The sequence below is a fragment of the Gopherus evgoodei genome, chromosome 7 (genome assembly GCF_007399415.2).
Source record: "Gopherus evgoodei ecotype Sinaloan lineage chromosome 7, rGopEvg1_v1.p, whole genome shotgun sequence".
NCBI classification, from domain to species: domain Eukaryota; kingdom Metazoa; phylum Chordata; order Testudines; family Testudinidae; genus Gopherus; species Gopherus evgoodei.
This window is the reverse complement of record NC_044328.1, coordinates 42,102,652-42,124,104: the sequence shown is the minus strand read 5'-3', so window position 1 is coordinate 42,124,104 and position 21,453 is coordinate 42,102,652. Positions and strand designations below refer to the sequence as shown.

General features: G+C 47.2%; 1 protein-coding gene across 8 annotated transcripts in view; it reads left to right on the top strand.

Annotated features, from left to right (window-relative positions):
• Positions 1-21,453, top strand: part of LRRC20 (leucine rich repeat containing 20) — a 203,836-nt gene that overhangs the window by 20,745 nt on the left and 161,638 nt on the right. For 7 of the 8 annotated variants that reach the window (XM_030570532.1, XM_030570536.1, XM_030570534.1 and 4 more), the window contains one exon: positions 14,905-15,054. The exons of the other annotated variant lie outside the window; for it this stretch is intronic. In XM_030570532.1, the coding sequence (XP_030426392.1) occupies positions 14,905-15,054 (150 nt within the window). The remainder of the gene's footprint in view (positions 1-14,904; positions 15,055-21,453) is intronic. 8 annotated transcript variants of the gene reach the window in all.

The following is a 21,453-nucleotide window of genomic DNA, read 5'->3' as shown; positions in this document are numbered from 1 at the left end:
AGTACAGCATGCCAGACTCAGGCTTCGCCCACTCCAGTCATGGCTAGAGTCAGTATATCGACCAGCTCGAGATGCTTTGGACAGCACTGTAACCCTGCCTCGCCCAATACTAGACTCCCTCCTGTGGTGGCTCAACCCACAGGTAGTTTGTGCAGGAGTCTCCTTCAACAATCCCCACCATCCCTCTCGTTAGTGACACATGCATCAGCTCTGGAATGGGGGCACATTTTTGGAGACCTCAGGACACAGGGCCTCTGGTCTCAGGCAGACCTTGCTCTGCATATCAGTATTTGAGAACTGAGAGCAGTGTGCCTGGCGTGCCAGGTTTTCACTGCCCATATATCACGGAGATGCGTATCAGTCCTCATGGACAACACCAAGGCAGTGTTTTATATCAACAAACGAGGGTGCACACTCCTTTCCCCTATGCCACGAAGCCCTCATGCTCTACACAGAAGTCACACAGCATTCGATACACCTGCAGGCATCATACTTCCCTGGGATATGGAACGAGCTACTCTTTTCACGGCCACGAGTGGTCCTTCTGGCCGGACATAGTGAGCTCAATCTTCCAACACTGAGGCTTTCCCCAAATAGATCTGTTTGCTACACGACGGAACAGGAAGTGTCAGCTATTTTGCTCCTTCCTGAATCACAGCCCAGGTTCCATTGCAGATGCATTCCTACTTCCATGGGGAGGCCGTCTCCTATACGCACGTTCCTGCTGGTTCCTTTAGGCCACAGGGTGCTCCTCAAGATCTACAGGGACTGAGCCCTAGTGATATTGATAATTCTGGCCTGGCTATGCCAGCACTGGTTCACATCGCTCCTGGAAATGTCTGTGGCAACTCTGGTCACCCTACCACTTGCCTCCGGCACCCGAACCTCGAGTCGCTCCACCTCACAATGTGGAAGCTCTGTGGCTGAATGCAGTGGAGCTGTCCTGCTCTGATCAAGTCAGGCAAGTTCTCCTTGGCAGTAGAAAGCCCTCCACAAAGGCGACGTACCTTGCTAAGTGGAAGAGGTTCTCCATCTGGTCAGAGTAGCACCATCAGTCGCCGTCGTTCGCCTCGGTGCCATTTATACTGGACCACTTCCTCCATCTTTTTAAGCAACAGGCTCTGTCCATGTCATCAATAAGGATCCACTTGGCCGCCATCTCCACCTTCCATCGAGGCACGGATGGCTACTCAGTCTTCACGAACCCAATGGTCAGCCATTTCCTTAAAGATCTCGACAGACTATACCTGCAAGTGCGACAGCCTAACCCAGCTTGGGACCTTAATCTAGTCCTTTCCAGACTGATGGGTCCACCATTTGAGCCACTCCTGATGTGCTCCCTGCTTTCTCTCTCATACAAGGTGGTTTTTCTAGTGGTGATAACCTCAGCTAGGAGAGTGTCGGAGCTCAGGGCCCTTACATCAGAGCCTTCTTACACTGTATCCCATAAGGACAAGGTTCAGCTCAGGCCTCACCCATCTTTTCTCTCTAAGGTTGTCTCCCAGTCAGGGCTGGCCTTACCATGAGGCAAATTGAGGTGGCGGTCTCAGGTGCCAGACTGGGGCTAGGCGGGGGTGCCACTAAGACCTAGGATGTAGAAAATTGCTGCTGGTGCATATGTATTCTCTCTGCTCTAGATGCATAGAGTAGAGTGCTGTGCTGGAGGAAGGAGGGCACAAGAGACATAACAGGCAGGTGGGAGAAAAGGTGAGAGGGAATAACGGAAAGTAACAGGAGCTGCAGGGAGAAGAGAGGAGGAGGAGCCTCTTATGTGCCTCTCTAGCACCCCCAGGAGCTTGGACTGATTAACACCAGCTCCTCAGGGAGCTTCCTGTTTCCTGCTGCTTCTCTGAACCCACTTAAGGAGAACAGGCAGTCAGCTCAAGTAGTAGAAGCCAGTTAGGCCCTTAAGATGCTGATATCGTCCCTCACTCAGGCCCTGCTACCAGCCTGCTTATTTGTCCCCTTCAACTGAGTGTTGAGAGCCACTAGAGCTGGCACAGAACAGCAGTCAGGAGTGAAAGAAGAAAACGACCCCTGGGACGGCATTCAGAAAAAGAAAAAAAGCAAAGGAAGCTCTTCTATCTAAGCAGGAAGGAGGTCTCCTGAGATACATAGACACAAATGTTAATGGTGAGCCTTCCGGCCCCGGTGAGGATGTGAGTGGTGAAAAACTCCATCTATTTAGTTTATCCAAGAGAAAGTTAAGAAGTGACTTGATCACATTCAAAAAGTACCTACGGGGTAAAAGGTTACTTATAGTTGGAGGGCTCTTTAATTTAGCACACAAAGGTGTAACAAGATAAAATGTCTGGAAGCTCAAGCTTGATAAATTCAGGTTAGACATAGCAGTACATTTTTACCAGTGAGTGAGTAATCATTGGAATATCTCACTAAGGGATGTGGTTCATTCTCTGTCACTTGATGGGGAATTGGTCACTTTAAATTAAGATTGGATATCCATCTAAACAATATGCTACAGCTCAGACAGAAATTATGGGCTTAATGGAGGAATTGCTGGGTAAAATTCGGTCAGACTTGGATGGTTAAAGTTGTCATTTCTGGTCTTAAAATGTGTACATCTATAGGGAGATTTAAAAATATTTAGGTCCTAGCTGTATTAAATATCAACACCCTATTACCCTTACCAACCTTTTAACAGATTTTATAAGAAAACAACATCAAGATCTGCCCCACAAACACTCCATGCTTGATTTTTTTTCTCATGTCTCAATGAGGTCTTTTTTTTCCTCCAAAATCTTAATCAGTCACTGCAGTTAAATAAGTTTGTATTATTAAAAATAAACACAAAAAAAACCAAAATGCAAGAGTCAATCCCTTCGCTTCTTAGATACTCAACTTTCATGTTCTTTACTCTTGTGATATCACAATTTTACTAGTTTTCCAATCACTATAAACTGTTCTAGACTATACAAGACTTCACTTCCCACTTTAATGAACAAAGCGGGGGAAAAAACTTTTTTTTTTTTTTTTTTAAAACCAACCAACCAAAAATACCTTTCAGGCTTTCTTTATACATCAGAAAGAAGCAAAAAAGGGTGCAGAATCCTTTTTTCGTTTTTTGTTTTTCCTTTGGAGGTTACTGTTAATTCCAAATTTATCTTTACAAATTAGTTCCCATGTAGGGAGATTGCAGGAAGAGAGCCACCGTACTGGCAATGATGTGCCATTTGGCAATGGATTTCTTTCCTTGAGGGACCTATGACTGAGACCAAGAGAGATTTATACCTAAACTGAGACTGGCTACTACTTGTGAATACTTTATTTTAACATAAAGGCAAGTCAGAAATATTGGTGTTATCAATCAAACCTGTAATTGACTTGATTCAGTTTGGATAGAAATCCAGTAGGTGGTGCAGTTTCATTTCTGAACAATGGCTAAAACTAGGTTATTTGATGAATTCAACTTATTCTCATGATTTTCCCCACCCCCACTCCCCCACACCCTGATAGTGGAAAAATGAATGAGGATATTTTGAAACTGGATTCGAATGCAGGCTTATCACTTCTGATTATTGTATGGTCTCCCAAATCTTGCTGCTTATAATTAGACTTGCTGCTGTTTCTCTTTCTTTAATTCCTGTCATGTTTTTCTTCTTTTATCACTTCGTATAGCTTAATGTTGTTCTAATCTAGATTGCTTTGGAAGTAAGAATAAATCATTGGCTTTGATATTTCATCTTGATGACAAAAATTAATAGCAAAATAAGAACAGAATGGCTGAGTGTTTCTGACAAAAGGAACCTGTTCTGGTCCTCTTTTAGCAAATTTAGGACCCGTAATTCACTACTATAGGGTTAGACAGTGCAATGGTAAAATCATCTGAATGCTATCTGAACAGACAGCTTCTTACATGCGGGAAACTGCAGCAATGAGGAGTGACAACTACAAAGTATGCTGGTATAGATGCAACCTATGGGCCTGATCTAAAGCTCACTGAAGTCAGTGTAATGATTTCCATTGCTTTCAATGGGCTTTGAATCAGGCCCTATAAATGAGCAGATGAATATTGTATGTTGTGACATAGATCTTGTCTCCAATGACATTATTAGAGAATTTTAAACTTTGGTCACCTATTCCTGTCAAGTCTTGTGCTGACCTAGCCTGTGTGAGAGAAGTCCTATGCAATTTAATAAATGACACCAGTAGGTTTGTGTTGGAAATTACTGTAGGTTGTAATTTTCTATTAAATTCTATATAACTTGTCCAACAGAGTTTTCCCCAAGACCTTACTGTCTGCTGGCAATGGCAGTATTTCCTGGGAGCAGTCTTTTACCCTATGGCTCTGACTAAGGGCTCCAGGTCAATTACCACTTAAGCGCTCCCTGTTCTCCCTCCCCCCAGCAGAAGTTTTTCGATGTCTTTGCAAATGTACAATAGTGATTATCCCTAAAACAGCAAGTGGCCCTTTAAATAAAGAAAAAATATTAGAAAAATCAAGAGAAAACCATATTAAATCAAAACTAAGCTACAGAAAATAGCATCTCCTGTAAACAGCACAGCTAGATAAGGTACACTCTTGGAGTCACAGATTTAAGATAACTCTAGGGTGTAATTTGAGGACTCGGGTTTGTCCAAATTCCCCAGTTATATCCCCATCTTCACCCCCATACATTGCATGTCTGTCCCAGTGTTGTTCTATGTTGAGTTGAACTCTGTCTTTGCTTATTAAACAGTATGTGTTCCCATCCTCTGTCTCTTCATGTGTTCTTTTAAAGCTCTTACAATCTTGCTTATATGTTAGCTTTCCTCTGCATACACCTTTGTTAAATAAAGTCCATGTGCATGCTATCACGCTGTGTAGGTACTTTGGGAGTGTGTGCGTCTCCTGTCACGGTAGTACCTGAGCAGCTAACAAATATGAGTGAGTTTATGTTCACTGCACCCCTGTGAGGTAGGTAAATAATGTTATCACATGAGGAAATTGAGACATGGAAATGTTAAGATTTATGCAAGGAAGACTGTGGTAGAGTTGGAAATTGAACCCAGGTCATCTTAATTCCCGTACCTTGCTGTAATCAAGAGTACTTTCCCTCCTTGTTGTCTCTTTCCTTCAAGTATCAGCTACGAAAGGCATCTTTTTAAAAAAAAAAAAAAAAAAGTTCCAGTCATAGGTAATTATATTTTTCTATAATTCCCTATTTCTTAATGCTAATCTATATTGAATTTAATTTTTTGATGGGAAGTCTTTCCCATCACAGGAATACTGGATTGTTTAACTGAAGGGTCAGATGAAAGATACACGTTGTTCATAAAAATAATTTGGACCTGTCCTATAAAATAATGGAGACAGAATGTTTAGGAGGTAGGATGGTAAAAGTAGTTGACTCATAAGAGTTGATAAGAATTAGGGTCAAAGCCTGGATCAGACTCCTATTGAAGTCAAGCAGTCTCTCTCTCTTTCTCTCCCCCCACCTCTGTTGACTTTAGTGGGGACTGGATGAGCATCAAAATCGGTTTCCTATGATGTATTGATGTCTTTCTAGCTCCCCACAGCTCATCTTCTGTGAGCCAGGAAGCAAAGTGAAATAAACAAGAATTATTTGCACAAAGGGGGTAACATTCGTCCCTTTGCAGAGGGCCAGCATAAAGCCTGTGCGTCACTGAAGTCCCACTCTAATTCTGTGTAAGAACTTTTTTGAGGACATAAATGTGCACAGACCTTCTGCATAGGAGTGCATGTCACCCAAGATTCATTTTACTTTGTTTACGCTCGTGTTAATAGAGACCAAAATAGAGACCCCAGCTCAGTTGAGGTTGCTATCCAAACTAAGTGCTGGAAAGGGAAATCAGTTTCCGTTTGCACTTTACCCACTGAAGAGTAAACTCCTTCAGCTCAGCCCTGTGTTGTTACTGCTCTCTACATATTGATCTGGGATCCTAAAAGAAAACTGAGGAGATCCATGTGTGAAGATCTTAACTTAGAAGAAGTGGCACAATCTTCCTCACATGGAACCTAACAAAAAAGTGAAATGCCTCACAATGGATAATGGGGAGGCAAGGAACTTCTTAAAATGGCATAAAATATGAGGAAACGCAGAAAGAGGATCTGGGCATAAATAGATGGAGGGAAATACTAGAGAAGAGATTTATTTTTCAAGGAGAGGGACAGATTGGCAGAGAAGCAAGTAATTTGTCCATAATAAGTTACAGTCATTTGATTTTCCATGTTCAGTGTTGGATATGAGACTTCTTTCTGATACTGTGTAAATATTATGACTAGAGAAGTAATTTTGAGATGGCACTGCACCCAGATTTATCAGGAGAATGCAGTAGATATGATGATCTGGGCTCTAGCAAAGCATTTCCTACTGTACCTCAAAAAATCAGAATGAAAAAATTTCATTATCATTAGCACCGCCCCCAGCACGAACATATGGTGGAAGGAATATAAGCAGAACATGATCATTAGAACTGGGTGAATAACTGGCAGCCAGTAACATTCACATCTGCTCATGAGTTGCTGCCCGTTGCATAAATTCATTATTCAAGTATTGCTAAAGGTGTCATGGACACTGGCCCTCTAAGGGGACAAGGGGCCAGCCCTACCTGTGACATATTTTGCTCACCTCACCATGTGCAGAAAATGAGCAAAGTCACATGGCAGGTAGGTCAAGAGACTAAATTAGGCCTTCAGGGTTGGAGATTAAATAAGCCCAGAGAGCCAGAAGAGGAAGAAGGGAGACTCCAACTAGGAAGTCCTGAGCATTAGTGGTCAGTAGAGAGCAGAGAGAGGCTCAAAGGAGTCCATGAGAGCTGGAGGGGTGAAAGCGAAGCCCAGAGAATGGTCTGAAGTTATTGGGAAGTCATACAGATAGACCCTCAGGAAGGAGGGGCTATATCTAGCTTTAGACTATGCATGGAAGACTATTTTGGACTTGGATACCCTAAAAGGGATGGACTTTTTCTTTGTGACTTACCTGGAGGGTGAACTCTCTGCAGCAACCGAACCAGACTGGCAGGTTAGAAGATTCAAGCAGAGTGAGGAGAAACTGAGGCACTGGCCGGCTTGAAGCCAGCCTGGATTGGTGGTACTGCTACACTGAATAATTCATAGTTTGCAGATTAATTCCCAGACATCCCAAATGAGACAGGAAGGAGATGGGGCTATAGCTGTGTCCCTTCCCCTCCTTTTGCACTGACCAATAGAGCTGGCTGCTCAAAATTACTTCATGGAAGGGAGAGCTTGCTATACTCTCCTAAGAGGATTGAACCCTCAGGGAACTCAAGACTCGTGTGCTCTTGATTGGTAATCACTCCAGTGTGGGCCTAGCCCTTTAGAGGACAGGTAAGGGGAACATAGGAACAAATTTAAGGAGCCATACATACCTTGTCAGTCAATACACCCTGTCAAGGCTGATTCCCCACTCTGGCACTGAGTGCAGAAGGTGGGGGCTCGTAAGGTTTCTAAAAGTTAATACTGGCCACTCCAGGCTTGTATTAAACTTCCAAGGTTACAGCTTTTCTCTGACCTTGGATTGATAGGTGCTGCACCACCCAAGTGCAAAACCCCTTTGAGAGCCCAGGAAGGCACACTTGGGAATTCCTTCCTGTGGAGTACTTTCCAGCCCTTTCATCCCCTCTCCGTAGAGGAGCTGAGAAGAAAAACAAAGGAAATGGAGCTGTTGCCACCAGCTAATTAAACAACATGTGCACAAACCTCTTAAGTCACAAAAATCCAATCCTGTTCTTAAAAAAGGTAAATTTTATTTAAAACAAAAAGAAAGAAAATACATGTGGAAACTCAGGCTATTGCTAGAGTTAAAAAAAAAAAAACAACACAAGGATTAAGCATCAAATAACATTCTTGAGCGCCATCTTTAAGGTTACAAGCAAAACAAAAGCATTTGGGGTTAGCATAGAGGAGTCCATGAGCCATAAAGAAATAAAAGGAGATAAACCTGATTGCATCTTCCTAGACATTTCCTGATCTACTTACATATCTGGGGTTTCAAATAAGTAGTTTCTAGGTATGATACCAATGATTTTTCATACCTGGCCCCAAGCTTCTTACAGCATAGTTGCACTATTTGCTTCTCCCTGAGAATAACAGACAAACAAAAGGGGAATCATTTCAATTTTAAAAGTTCTAGCCTTCCCATTGACTCTCTTGGCCAGATGTCCACTTACTTTCTTACCTGTGTATCTCAGTGGGACTTTTAACCCTTCTAATGTCTAATCTAAATCTCCTTTGCTGCACATTAAGCCCATTACTTCTCATCCTACCTTCACTGGACATGGAGAACAATTAATTACCTCATCTATATAACAGCCCATAGCATATTTGAAGCCTGTTATCAGGTTCCCTCTCTGTCTTCTTTTCTGAAGACTAACATGCCCAGTTTTTTTAAATCTTTCCTCAGGTCAGGTTTTCTAAAACTTTCAACATTTTTGTTGCTCTTCTCTGGACTTGCTCCAATTTGTCCACATCTTTCCTAAAGTGTATTGCCCAGAATTGGACACAGTACTCTGGCTGAGGTCTCACCAGTGCCAAGGAGAGAACAGTTACCTCCCATGTCTTACATAAGATATTCCTGTTAATATACTCCAGAATGATGTTAGCCTTTTTCCCAACTGTCACATTGTTGACCCATATCCAATTTGTGATCCATTATAACCCCTGCCTAGATCCTTTCCAGTGGAACTACTAACTAGCCAGTAATTCCCCATTTTGTAGTTGTCCATTTTTTTTTCTTCCTAAGTGAAGTACTTTTCACTTGTTTTGTTTAATTTAATTTTGTTGGTTTCAGACCAGTTCTCCAATTTGTCACGGTCATTTTGAATTCTAATCCTGTCCTCCAAAATGCTTGGAACTTCTGCTTCCCCCAAGCCATGTGTCGTCTGCAAATTTTATAAGCATCTTTTCTACTACGTTATCAAAGTCATTAATGAAAATATTGAATACTACTGGACCCAGGACTGACCCCTGCAGGACTCCACTGCATGCGCTTTCCCAAGTTGTCAGCAAGCCATTGACAACTACTGTTTGAGTATGGTCTCTTAAAAACAGTTGTGCACCCACCTTATACACCTTATAGTAATTTAATCCATACTACATTTTGCTAGTTTGCTTATGAAAATTTCATGGGGGACTGTGTGAAAAGGCTTATTAAATCAAGATTTATCACATCTACTGTTTCCCCACATCCATTAGGCCAGCAACTCTGTCAAAGAAGGAAATTAGGTTGATGTAAGGTTCTTGGGAGGCTACAGGCCTGCCCAGGGTGCTCTGCAAGAACGAGGCCCACACACACTGTGAGTTATTGGCTTTAATGAAGGCAAAGTGACACCCCCGCAACGGGGACTCCTGGTGTTGTTGTCACGGAGATAGGGAGCCCAGCACACCGAAGCTCGGCCTAGTATGGAGTCCAAAGGCGGGACCGGGATCATACAGCTATATATACAAGACACAAACACAGCTCATACATAAGCAAACGGGCTTTCCACAGGCTGTGTCCGCCACTTGGCCAAAGGCCAGGGACTTTCCACAGGCGGTGTCCACCCTTTGGCTAAGGGCCATGCAAACTGGTCTGAACCAGTTAAGAGCGAGTTATAACTGGCGTGCCGTGTTCTACAGTGTCCGGCCGCCGAGAAAGCGGAAATACCCTAGCTAGGCCATAACACAGTCTTCCGCAGTTCCCTACAGGTTGATTTGGTATGATTTTGTTCTTGACGAATCCGTGCTCTCTCTTCCTTATAACTGTATTATCCTCTAGGTTCTTACAAATTAATTGTTTAATAATTTGTTCCAGCATCTTCTGAGGTATCAAAGTTAGGCTAACTGGTCTATAATTCTCTGGGTCCTCTTTATTCCCCTTCTTAAAAGTAGGCTATGTCTACACTACAGCCAGGATCGATGCTCTGAGATCAATCCACTGGCGGTCGATTTAGTGGGTCTAGTGAAGACCCGCCAAATCAACAGCAGATTGCTCTCCAGTCGACCCCTGTACTCTGTGCCTGATGAAAAGAGTAAGGTAAGTCAACAGGAGTTTCTCTTGTCGACCTCCCTTCTCGTGTTATAGACCCTGCAGTAACTCGACCTAAGATATGTTGACTCCAGCTACATTATTCACATAGCTGGAGTCGCATAGCATAGATTGACTTACCACGGTACTACAGACATAGTCCTAGTTACTGTGCCTTGGTTGATGTAAGGCACCTTCCATCGACCTAATTATGTCAGTGTACATGCTACAGCCTTGCTCTGACTGATGTAAGTGCCCTACTACACTGACATAACTCCACCTCCACAAGAGGCATAGGTCTTATGTCAGAGTAAGTAGAGCGATGCAGTGTCTATGTAGATGCTGTTTTTACTTATCAGCTGTTGGCTATTACTCTTGCAAATTTCACGGCTCCCCCACCCCCCATCTTAAGTTGGAGGAAGGGCCCCTGGTGAGGACACATACCACGGACAGAAGGAGGGTAGTGTGGACATGTACTACCGCAATAAGTTTCTAGTATATACTTGCCCTGTGTTTGCCATTCTCCACACCGCTGGGACCTTGCCTGCCCTCCAGGAGATAATTGCTAATGGTTTTGAGATTGCTTCAGCTAGTTCCTTAAGTACCTAAGGACGAATTTCATCAGGCCCTGCTGACTTGAATACAGTACATTTAACTTGGCTTAATATTCTTTTACCTGTTCTTTCCCTTTTGAGTCTCTTCCCCCTTGTTAATTAAGTGTGTTGAGTATCTGGTCACCATTAACTTTTTTAGTGAAGCCTGAAGCAAAATAGGAATTAAGCACCTCAGCCTTCTTGATGTCATCAGTTTTTAGCTCTCCTTCCACAGTGAAGTAGAGGACCTGCATTTTTCTTTGTCTGTCTCTTGCTCCTAATGTATTTAAAGAACTTCTTGTTGTCTTTTTATGTCCCTTGCTAATCATTTTGTGCCTTTGCCATTTTGATTTTGTCCCTACATGGCTGTTCTTTTGTACTCCTCCTTAGCAATTTGTCCATGTTCCACTTTTGGTAGGATTCCTTTTTCATTTTCAGGTCATTAAAGAACTCCTGATGGAGCCATATTGGCTTCTACTGTTCTTCCTATCTTTCCTTTGTTTTGGGGGAATTTGAAATTGTGCCTTTAATATTGTCCCTTCTGAGAAACAGCCAGCTTTCCTGAATTCCTTTATAACCTCTACATAAATAAATTACTATGATTTGGACATGTATATGTGCATATTTACCGGCATTTGTCTTTCTAAGGTTAAGTAAGTATTTTAGGAAACCCTGTCATAGTAGCCACCAGCAAAAGTTGGTGGCCGCACTCTGAGGCCACCAAAAAATTTGTTGTGAAAACCCCAACTCTAGCTCATGTATTGTCCTTGATGAAGACTCTGCAAGTGAAAGCCTATGCTCAGTTTCACCTGTGCAAGCCTCTTTCATCTTTAGTTATTCCATGTATGGCAACTGGAATGCAATTGAGCTCCACAGGTAGCTCTGCAGTAGGAATCTGGTTTTCAGTTATGTCCATGAAGCATGAGCTCGTGGTTTCCTATCTGTGATGGCTCCCTAGGAAAAGCCATACAGTGTTGTCACTAAAGTCAGCAAAGGTGATTCTGAATCTATATAGGGAATGGACTGTTGCATTAAAGAGGGGCTATTTATACATAGTCCCTGTTTCAGAATAGACATGCCCTTTGAATCCGGCTTATGTAAAGCCTTCTGGCACAATTAAAGGCCCATTGTTCTGGAGAGGAGGGGAGCTTCTAGAATAAAGGATTTCCCATTTTCTGACACTTATACACTTTCCTTAGCATTGGTAAGATGGGAGGGATAGAGACAAAGAAAAAAGATGGATAAGTGTTTATCTGCATATTTAAAAATCAATGTGACTTAGAAGTGTGGGATTATGATTGTAGAGACAACATGGAGTATGTGATGAATGGGGACTTGAATCAGGTCATTAATCACTGCGTGTTTACACTGTAAACTGAGGCAGATTATTTGTTTGTTTTTTACTTGGGGTTAACCTCAAAGTGATTATAAGAATTCAAGTTAATCAAAACCAGCGGTGCTTCTTGCATACTATGCTTTTTTCTGCTAAACATACCTGTGGTACAATAGCAGATTGAGTACTGTATATGGGCTTGGCTACACTTGCAGGTGTGCGGCGCTGGGAGTTACAGCTGTCTTTGTACAGCTATGTAGGGAAAGCGCTGGAGTGTGGCCACCCTGACAGCTACCAGCGCTGCAGTGTGGCTACATTTGCAGCATTTGCAGCGGTGTTGGGAGTGGTGCATTATGGGCAGCTATCCCACCGAGCACCTTGTCCCATTTTGGCGCCGTGGGTTGTGGGAAGCGGGCGGAGGGTGCGGGTCATTCTGCTTCCTGTCCCAACGCCCCGTGATGCATCGCTTCACATCCCAGCAATCCCTGTTTTTCTGTCCACGTTTGGCGCCATCTTGACTCTCTCTCAGTGGTTTCTGTGCAGCGTGATTTCTGTGGGAAATGGAGCCTGAACTGCTGAGGAGTATGCTGACGAGTCTCGCCAGCACATCACGTTTGGCACTTGAGCTGTTCCTTAAGATACAAAGTGATGAGCAGTCCGACGATGATAGCGAGTCGTGTGACGCGTATGACACGAAATTGCTTCTGGCATTCACGGAAATGCTCAGCACCATGGAACGCCGCTTTGGGGCTCGGGAAACAAGCACTGAGTGGTGGGATCACATCGTCATGGAAGTCTGGGATAACGAGCAGTGGCTGCAGAACTTTCAGATGAGAAAAGCCACTTTCATGGGACTGTGTGCTGAGCTCACCCCCACCCTGCGGCGCAAGGACACGAGATTGAGAGCTGCCCCGCCGATGGAGAAGCGGGTGGCTATTGCAATCTAGAAGCTGGCAACTCCAGACAGCTAACAATTGGTCTGGAACCAGTTTGGAGTGGGAAAGTCAACCGTTGGAATCATTTTGATGCAAGTTTGCAGGGCCATTAATTGCATCCTGCTAAGAAGGAACTGTGACTCTAGGGAACATGCAGGACATTGTGGATAGCTTTGCACAAATGGGTTTCCCTAATGGTGAAGGGGTGACAGAGGGATGCATATTCCTATTTTGGCACCACCCCACCTAGCATCCGAGTACGTTAATCAGGATGGGTATTTCTCTATGGTTCTCCAGGCGCTTGTGGATTACCGTGGGCATTTCATTGACATTAACGCAGGCTGGCCTGGAAAGGTGCATGATGCACTCATCTTTCGGAAGAGTGGCCTGTTCAGGAAGATGCAGGCAGGAACTTTTTTCCCAGACCGGAAGATCACAGTAGGGGACATCGAAATGCCCATTGTGATCCTTGGAGACCCCGCTCACCCTGCTGCCGGTCTGGGGTTCTGTTCACCTAGGCCAGCAGCTGGGTCTCCGGCTGGCAAGGGTCCGGCAGCCAGAACCCCAGACCGGCAGCAGGCTGTGCGGGGCTGGTGGCCGGGACCCCAGACCAGTAGTGGGCTGAGTGGCTCAGCCCACTGCCGCTCAGGGGTTCCATCTGCTGGTTCCTGCCAGCCAGGATCTCGGCTGCCGGACCCGCTCAGCCTGCTGCCGGTCTGGGGTCCCGGCTCTGCCCACATACAGTGGCCAAGGAGAAATTATTGATCCTTGCTAAGAGTAGCGGGGGGGCATGTTCCCCTGTCTGTGAGGAGCAATCTAAAACAACAAACTGGCTGACAGCAAAGACTAGTGGCTAGCCAGATCAGTTTTAACAGCAGAAATATAAAACATCGCTTCTAGTTTATGCTTCTGCCAGTTTAAATGGGTGGTACCAGTGGGAGGCTACAGCTGTACCATGGAGCAGCAAGACTGCCTCCTCCTGCAGGCAGTCAGTGCAAGCCCAAAAGTATGTGGTGTTGGTCAAGGAGGAGTATGGGCAGGATGGCTGAGGAGTCTCTAATTCATTACATACACATTGCAGCCTCTACAGGTAGGGTTCCTATAGACATCCTGGGTAAAAAATAACCTAACCTGCCCTGCCCAGGGGTGAATGCCCTCTTCTCCTGTGGTGCAGCCATCCTTGCTGGCACTTCCCTGTGCCAGTAGGAGTGGATCTTGTCCCTTCATGTAAGGGGACTGGGCTCCTGTCTCTCAGCAGCCATCACTCCCCTTGCTCCTATCTGCCTGACCACATGTAAGTTGTTAAAAGACGCATTGTAAGCTGCAGAGCTTTCAGACCAGCCACAAGTACTTTGTACCAGAAGCTGATTGTAAAGCTTGTGTGTGTGTGTGCTGCATGAATCTCCCATGTACCTGTTCCATCTCACCACTCTGGCCTAAGTCATGGCTCCCCTGGAGTCGCTTTGTGCTGGTGCCATGAAGCCACAAAGCAGCCACATATGCCCCCGGTGTAATGCCTTGATGCCAGAGGGCTAGCTCTGTGCCAACCTGTGGAGGCTGAGGCACTATTCAGGAATTGAGGGCCATTTCATGGGTAGGAGGGGAAATGGTTGGGTGTTCTTGCATCCCAGCAATTTTAGATCACTGTAATATGCCATGGGAATCTTTATAGCAGGAGCACAAGCTAGGGTTTTGGGGAGGAAAAGGCCCTCAGACGAATTGTCACTGTCCTTGCTGTGAAAAAGTGGATGAGGTGGAGAAATTGCATCCGCAAAGCAAAAACTAATATACGCTCATATCTCTAGGTAACTTCAGGCTGTAATGATCCTCTTGAACAGTCTCGAGCTCCTCTCAGTAAGGAATGTCCCCTGTTAAATGCATACTGAGACTGCACAAGTAACGTAAGGAGCTTGACAATTTGTCTGTCTCTTCTTATGAGGTTCTCTAATTCTTATGGATAGAATAAAATGTATGAACATGGTAGTAACTTGAAGCATTCTGTGCACACTATCCTGCTCTGCATGTTTGTGTCCCCTTTTTTCTTTGTCTCACTACAGATTTGGCTGACTGCAAGTTGATGATGTTCCCTATTGGCATTTACAAAGTCATGAGGAATGTCACCGAAGGGATACATCTCATAACTCTGGCCAATAATGAACTCAAGTCTGTGACCAGCAAATTCATCACCACCTTCAGCCAGATGAGAGGTAGGAGTGAGTCCCCAGAAGTAACCACAAAAAAAGGAGAGACAGGGATAGACCTGTTTCTTGGTAGATGCTTGCAGCATAGTGTTTTTGACACATGGGTCTGCAGTTGTCTCTGTGATTGGTGCACTGAATAATGGTGATGTAGATTCTGTTTCAAGCTTGGGCTAAATGGAACACAGTATTCTTCTTTGAGTGCTTGCTCATATCGATTCCAATTAGGTGTGCTCGCGGCGCGTGCATGTTCGTCGGAAGATTTTTACCCTAGCAACACTTGGTGGGTTGGCTGGGTCGCCCCCCGGAGTGGCACCATTATGGCGCCGGATATATACCCCTGCCGACCCAATGGCCCTTCAGTTCCTTCTTACTGCCCATGTCGGTCATTGGAACAGTGGAGCGCGGCTTAGCTGATCTCCACCTCCCTAGCTACTCGTAGTTTTCTCGTTGTTATTGTGTATGTAGTTCAAATTTCTATACTTGCAGTTAGTTTATTATTTTCTTTAACATAGTAGTGTATATAGTTAAGAGGAGTTTGGGGATTAGCCCTTTCCCCTCACCCGATGCCGAGGCCCTTGCCAGGTTCACCAGGTTTCAAACTGTGCTCGGCCTGTCACAAGCCGATACCTACAGGAGATCCTCACGACTCCTGCCTTAAGTGCTTCGGGGAATCCCACCTTGCAGATAAGTGCCGCATTTGCAAGGCCTTCAAGCTGCGGACCAAAAAGGAGCGGGACTTTCGTCTCAGACAGCTCCTGATGGAGGCAGCTCTTACTCCTCCACCTTCGGCACCGAGTGCCGGACAGTCTGCACTGGGGAGGAGTGCATCTTCGGCACCGTAGCGCACCGGTACCGCTAAGGCCCCTTGGCACCAACCGTCATTGGCCCAGATGTCTGCTCGGCACTGCTCCCTCTCCCTGTGGGTCAAAAAACATAAGACTCCTGTGGCTTCCGTGTCCATGCCGCAGTTGGAGCACCCACCTAAGTCGGACCGCCCGGCACCGGCAACTGCCGTGGCACCAACTTCAGCACCGTCGATGCTGGTCTCGCAAGAGCCATTGAGTCCGGTGCCTGACAGCTCCGCGGCACGCGCCATGGTTGAGCTTACTATTCCCTCCACGCCTGAGACATTCCCTACGGCAAGAGAACTGATTGCACTGACAGAGTCTGCGCTGCCTCAACCCCCGGCACAGCCGGTGCTGGTTATACAGTCCATAGACAAGCCTGCCCTACTGACACCATCCTCAGTCGGCACCGCTGAGAGGCACCGATCACGATCGCGGTCCTGCCGGCGTTCTCGGTCCCATTGCCGATCCCAACGCCGCTCGCAGTCCCGGTGCTGTTCTCCATCTTGGTACCGGTCGCACTCGCGGCACCGTTCAGGACCCCGTTCACTGGCCCAGTACTCTTGGTACCAATCAAGCTCCCGGCACCACTCACGGCACCGCACCTCTCGCAGCCGCTCCCGGCGTCGAGCTTCGAGGTCCTGGTCGACCTCTCGGCACCATTCCGGTCCCAGTCTCATTCCTGTTACCGGTATAGTGCCCTGTACCACTCTCCGCTGCAGCGTACAGACAGACTACCCATGGATGGAGACCCTTCTCAGGGGTTTTCAGCTCCTCCTTGGCCGTCTCGCCATGCATCTATGTCATCCCATGCTGACAGTGCTTCCTATGCACAGGACCGTGACTTAGATGTCCCCAGTCATGTCTTCCAAGAGACCCAGGCTCAAGACCAAGGACCTCATCAGTGGTCCTTCTGGACGCTTTGGGCATATCACCAAGCCCAAGGTGGACCTCCAGTGCCAACACGCTCTGTACTGTCGGAGCATCGGGTGCCGGAGGCTACTGTTAGCCGTCTTCCTCCTGCGGGTATGGAGGATGCTCCCATTCAGGCACCAGACCCTCAGGTCCCACCGGAGCCGGACATCGCCCAAGTCCATGAGACAACGGAGGACCCAATTGTCCCTGGCCTTTCCTCTTCTCCAGATAAAGCAGTGGCGGGGACATCCTCGGGCCCTCCTCCAATTGACCTAAGGTCACATCAAGACCTCCTGAGACGGGTGGCCCTGAATATGAACCTCCAGGTGGAGGAGGTTCCAGAGATAGAGGACCCGGCAGTAGATATTTTGTCGGCTGACACTCCCACAAGGGTGGCCTTACCATTTATTCGGACGATCCAAGTGAAGGCTGATACCATCTGGCAGTCTCCAGCATCTATTCCGCCCATGGCTAGGGGAGTTGAGAGGAAGTACATGGTGCCCTGTAAGGGGTACGAGTACCTGCACGTACACCCTGCTCCCTCATTGTCCAATCGGTTAACGAAAGAGAGCACCATGGCCAGCAATCCCCTGCCCCAAAAGCCAAGGAGGCTAAGTGCATGGATTTATTGGGACGTAAAATCTACTCTGCAGGGGGCCTCCAACTCAGGGTGGCAAACCAACAAGCCCTGCTTAGCCTCTATAATTATAACATCTGGGCGGCGGTTGAGAAATTCACAGAGTTAGTCCCTCAAGACAGAGTCTGTGGCCCTTTTGGAGGAAGGAAAGAAGGTGGCGAGAACTTCTCTCCAGGCCTCGTTAGACGCAGCCAACTCTGCAGCCAGAACTCTGGCTTCAGGGATTGCCATGAGGCGAATATCATGGCTTCAGGTGTCAGGCCTTCCACCTGAATTGAAGCATACAATCCAGGACTTGCCCTTCGAAGGTCAGGGCCTATTTTTGGAAAAGACTGAGCCTAGGCTGCAGAGTCTGAAGGACAATAGGGTAATCATGCGCTCGCTCAGGATGCACACACCGCAGACTCAGCGCAGGCCCTTCTGGCCCCAGCCTCAGCGCCTTTACCCCCCGCCTAGACAGTGGCAGGACTTCCGCAGGAGGCGTGGCCGAGGCAATCGTAGATGGCAGTCCGGATCCCAAGGGGGTCAGAATCACAGCCCCGCCAAACCACCCACGGGATCTAAACCAAACTTTTGAAGGCGTGCCTGAGGGCAACGTACCAGTTGTTCAACAGGATCCTTTCCCTCCCTTTTGCAACCGCCTCTCCTTTTTCCTCCCTCTGTGGACCCAACTAACTTCAGATCGTTGGGTCTTATGCACCATAGAATTTAGATACTGCCTTCAGTTTATTTCGCCCCCCCTCATCCACCCATCCTCATCCCTCTTCAGGGACCCCTCTCACGAGCAAATCCTCTTGCAGGAGGTACGGTTCTTCCTTGCCATGGGAGCTATAGTGGAGGTACAGGAGGACTTGAGGGGCAAGGGGTTCTACTCCTGCTATTTCCTAATCCCCAGGGCGAAGGGAGGTCTCAGACCAATTCTAGACCTGCGGGGACTCAACAAGTTCTTGATAAAGTTGAAGTTCCGCATGGTATCCCTGGGGACCATCATCCCATCCTTGGATCCTGGAGACTTGTATGCCACCCTCGATATGAAGGACGCGTATTTTCACATTGCCATTTATCCTCCACACAGATGGTACCTCAACCATCAACATTTCCAATTTACAGTCCTTCCGTTTGGCCTCTCCACAGCCCCAAGAGTGTTCACAAAGTGTATGGCCGTAGTTGCCGCCTGCCTCCATCATCGACGCATACGCGTCTTCCCGTATCTCGATGATTGGCTCATTCGCAGGGCCTCTGAGACCCAAGTAACGCGGCACATGGGCATCGTCAAGGACCTATTAATCCAACTAGGCCTAATGATCAACCTAGAGAAATCTACTCTGGTTCCCACACAAAGAATAGAGTTCATTGGGGCCATTCTGGACTCCAATCTTGCCAGGGCCTGGTTACCAGAGCCGCGGTTTCACACAATGATATCTATTATACAAGGCCTACAAAAATTCCCAACCACTTCGGCTCGAACTTGTCTCGGCCTCCTGGGTCACATGGCTGCCTGCACGTTCGTGACCAAGCATGCCAGGCTATGCCTACGTCCCCTTCAAACTTGGCTCTCCTCAGTATACCACCCAGGGAGACACAATATAGACAGGATCCTCACGGTTCCCCCGAGACTCCTAGGCTCCCTCGACTGGTGGTTGACGCCCTCCCTGGTGTGTGCAGGGATGCCGTTCCATCCGCCCCGCCTTCTATGGCCCTGACGATGGATGCGTCATCTCTCGGCTGGAGTGCTCACCTCGGACATCTTCGCACTCAAGGCCTTTGGTCATCTCAGGAGCTGGCCTTGCACATCTATGTCCGAGAGTTGAGAGCAGTCCGCCTTGCATGCCAGGCGTTTCAACAGCATCTGCAAGGCCGTTGTGTGTCAGTGTTCACAGACAACACAACGGCCATGTATTACATATACAAACAGGGGGACACAGTCCTCCCCCCTTTGTCAGGAAGCCATTCAACTCTGGGACTCTTGTATAGCCCACTCGATAGACCTGGTAGCATCCTTTCTCCCAGGGATTCGGAACACTCTGGTGGATCGACTCAGCAGATTCTTCCGCTCTCACGAGTGGTCGATCCATCCGGACATTATTCATTCTGTTTTCAGGAAGTGGGGATTTCCGTGCATAGACCTCTTTGCTTCCCGCGAGAACAGGAAATGCCAGATGTTCTGCTCCTTCCAAGGTCTCTCCCCGGGCTCGATCTCGGACGCTTTCCTGATACCGTGGACGAGCAAACTGCTTTACGCCTTTCCACCGTTCCCGCTGGTTCACAGGGTCCTGCTAAAGCTCCGCAGGGACGGAGCTCGCTTGATCATGATCGCCTCAGCGTGGCCCAGGCAGCACTGGTACACCATGTTGCTTGACCTGTCGATAGCCAGCCCAGTTACCCTGCCTCTTCACCCAGACCTCATAACTCAGGACCATGGCAGACTTCACCACCCAGACCTGCAGTCCCTTCACCTCATGGCATGGCTCCTGCGTGGTTGGGCCAGTCAGAGTTACGCTGCTCTGCCTCAGTACAACAGATACTCCTGGATAGCAGGAAACCTTCCACTCGGTCTACGTATCTGGCCAAGTGGAAGTGTTTCTCCTGCTGGTGCGAAACGCAAAATGTTGCTCCCACCGAAGTCTCGATCCCCATCATCCTGGACTACCTCTGGTCTCTCAAATAGCAGGGCCTAGCGGTATCATCATTGAGGGTGCACTTGGCGGCCATTTCTACCTTCCATCCAGGGGAGAGTGGCCGCTCCGTGTTTTCACACCCTATGGTTTCCAGGTTCCTCAAGGGCTTGGAGCGCCTATACCCCCAAGTACGCCGCCCTGCCCCTACCTGGGACCTCAACCTGGTCTTAACCAGACTTATGTCTCCACCATTCGAGCCGTTAGCAACTTGCTTGCTGCTGTACCTGTCCTGGAAGACTATTTTCCTCGTAGTCATTACATTGGCCAGACGAGTCTCCGAGCTTTGGGCGCTCACGGTGGACCCACCGTATACTGTGTTTCACAAGGAGAAAGTGCAGTTGCGACCACACCCAGCATTCCTCCCTAAAGTGGTATCGGCCTTCCATATCAATCAGGACATCTTCCTTCCGGTCATCTTCCCGAAGCTGCACTCATCACGACGGGAGCAACAATTGCACTCCCTAGATGTCCATAGGGCGCTCACATTTTATATCAAATGGACGAAGCCCTTTCACAAATTTCCCCAACTCTTCATCGCAGTGGCAGACCGAATGAAGGGCCTACCTGTCTCCTCTCAGAGGATCTCCTCTTGGGTGACAGCGTGCATCCGCACTTGTTATGACTTGGCTTATGTTCCCTCGAGCCATCTCACCGCACATTCTACCAGGGCTCAGGCTTCATCTGCTGCCTTCCTAGCTCATGTATCAATCCAGGAAATATGTCGCGCAGCTACCTGGTCCTCGGTCCACACCTTTGCCTCACATTATGCTCTGGTTCAACAGTCAAGAGATGATGCAGCCTTTTGGCTCAGCAGTTTTGCATTCTGCAACATCTCACTCCGACCCCACCACCTAGGTAAGGCTTGGGAATCACCTAATTGGAATCAATATGAGCAAGCACTCGAAGAAGAAAAGACGGTTACTCGCCTTTGTAACTGTTGTTCTTCGAGATGTGTGGCTCATATCCATTCCAAACCCACCCTCCTTCCCCACTGTCGGAGTAGCCGGCAAGAAGGAACTGAAGGGTGGCCGGGTCGGCTGGGGTATATATTCGGCGCCATAGCGGCGCCACTCCAGGGGGCGCCCAGCTGACCTGCCGAGTGTTGCTAGGGTAAAAGTTTCTCCGAACGTGCACGCGGCGCGCACACACCTAACTGGAATGGATATGAGCAACACATCTCGAAGAACAGTTACAAAGGTGAGTAACCGTCTTTTTCTTACTATTTCATTCTCTATACTGTATTACAATCTCCATATAGTATGTTGGGATCTGTTCTTTCACAAAATAAACTTGCCTCCCAGCAATCCCGAATATGAGATGTGGTATTAAG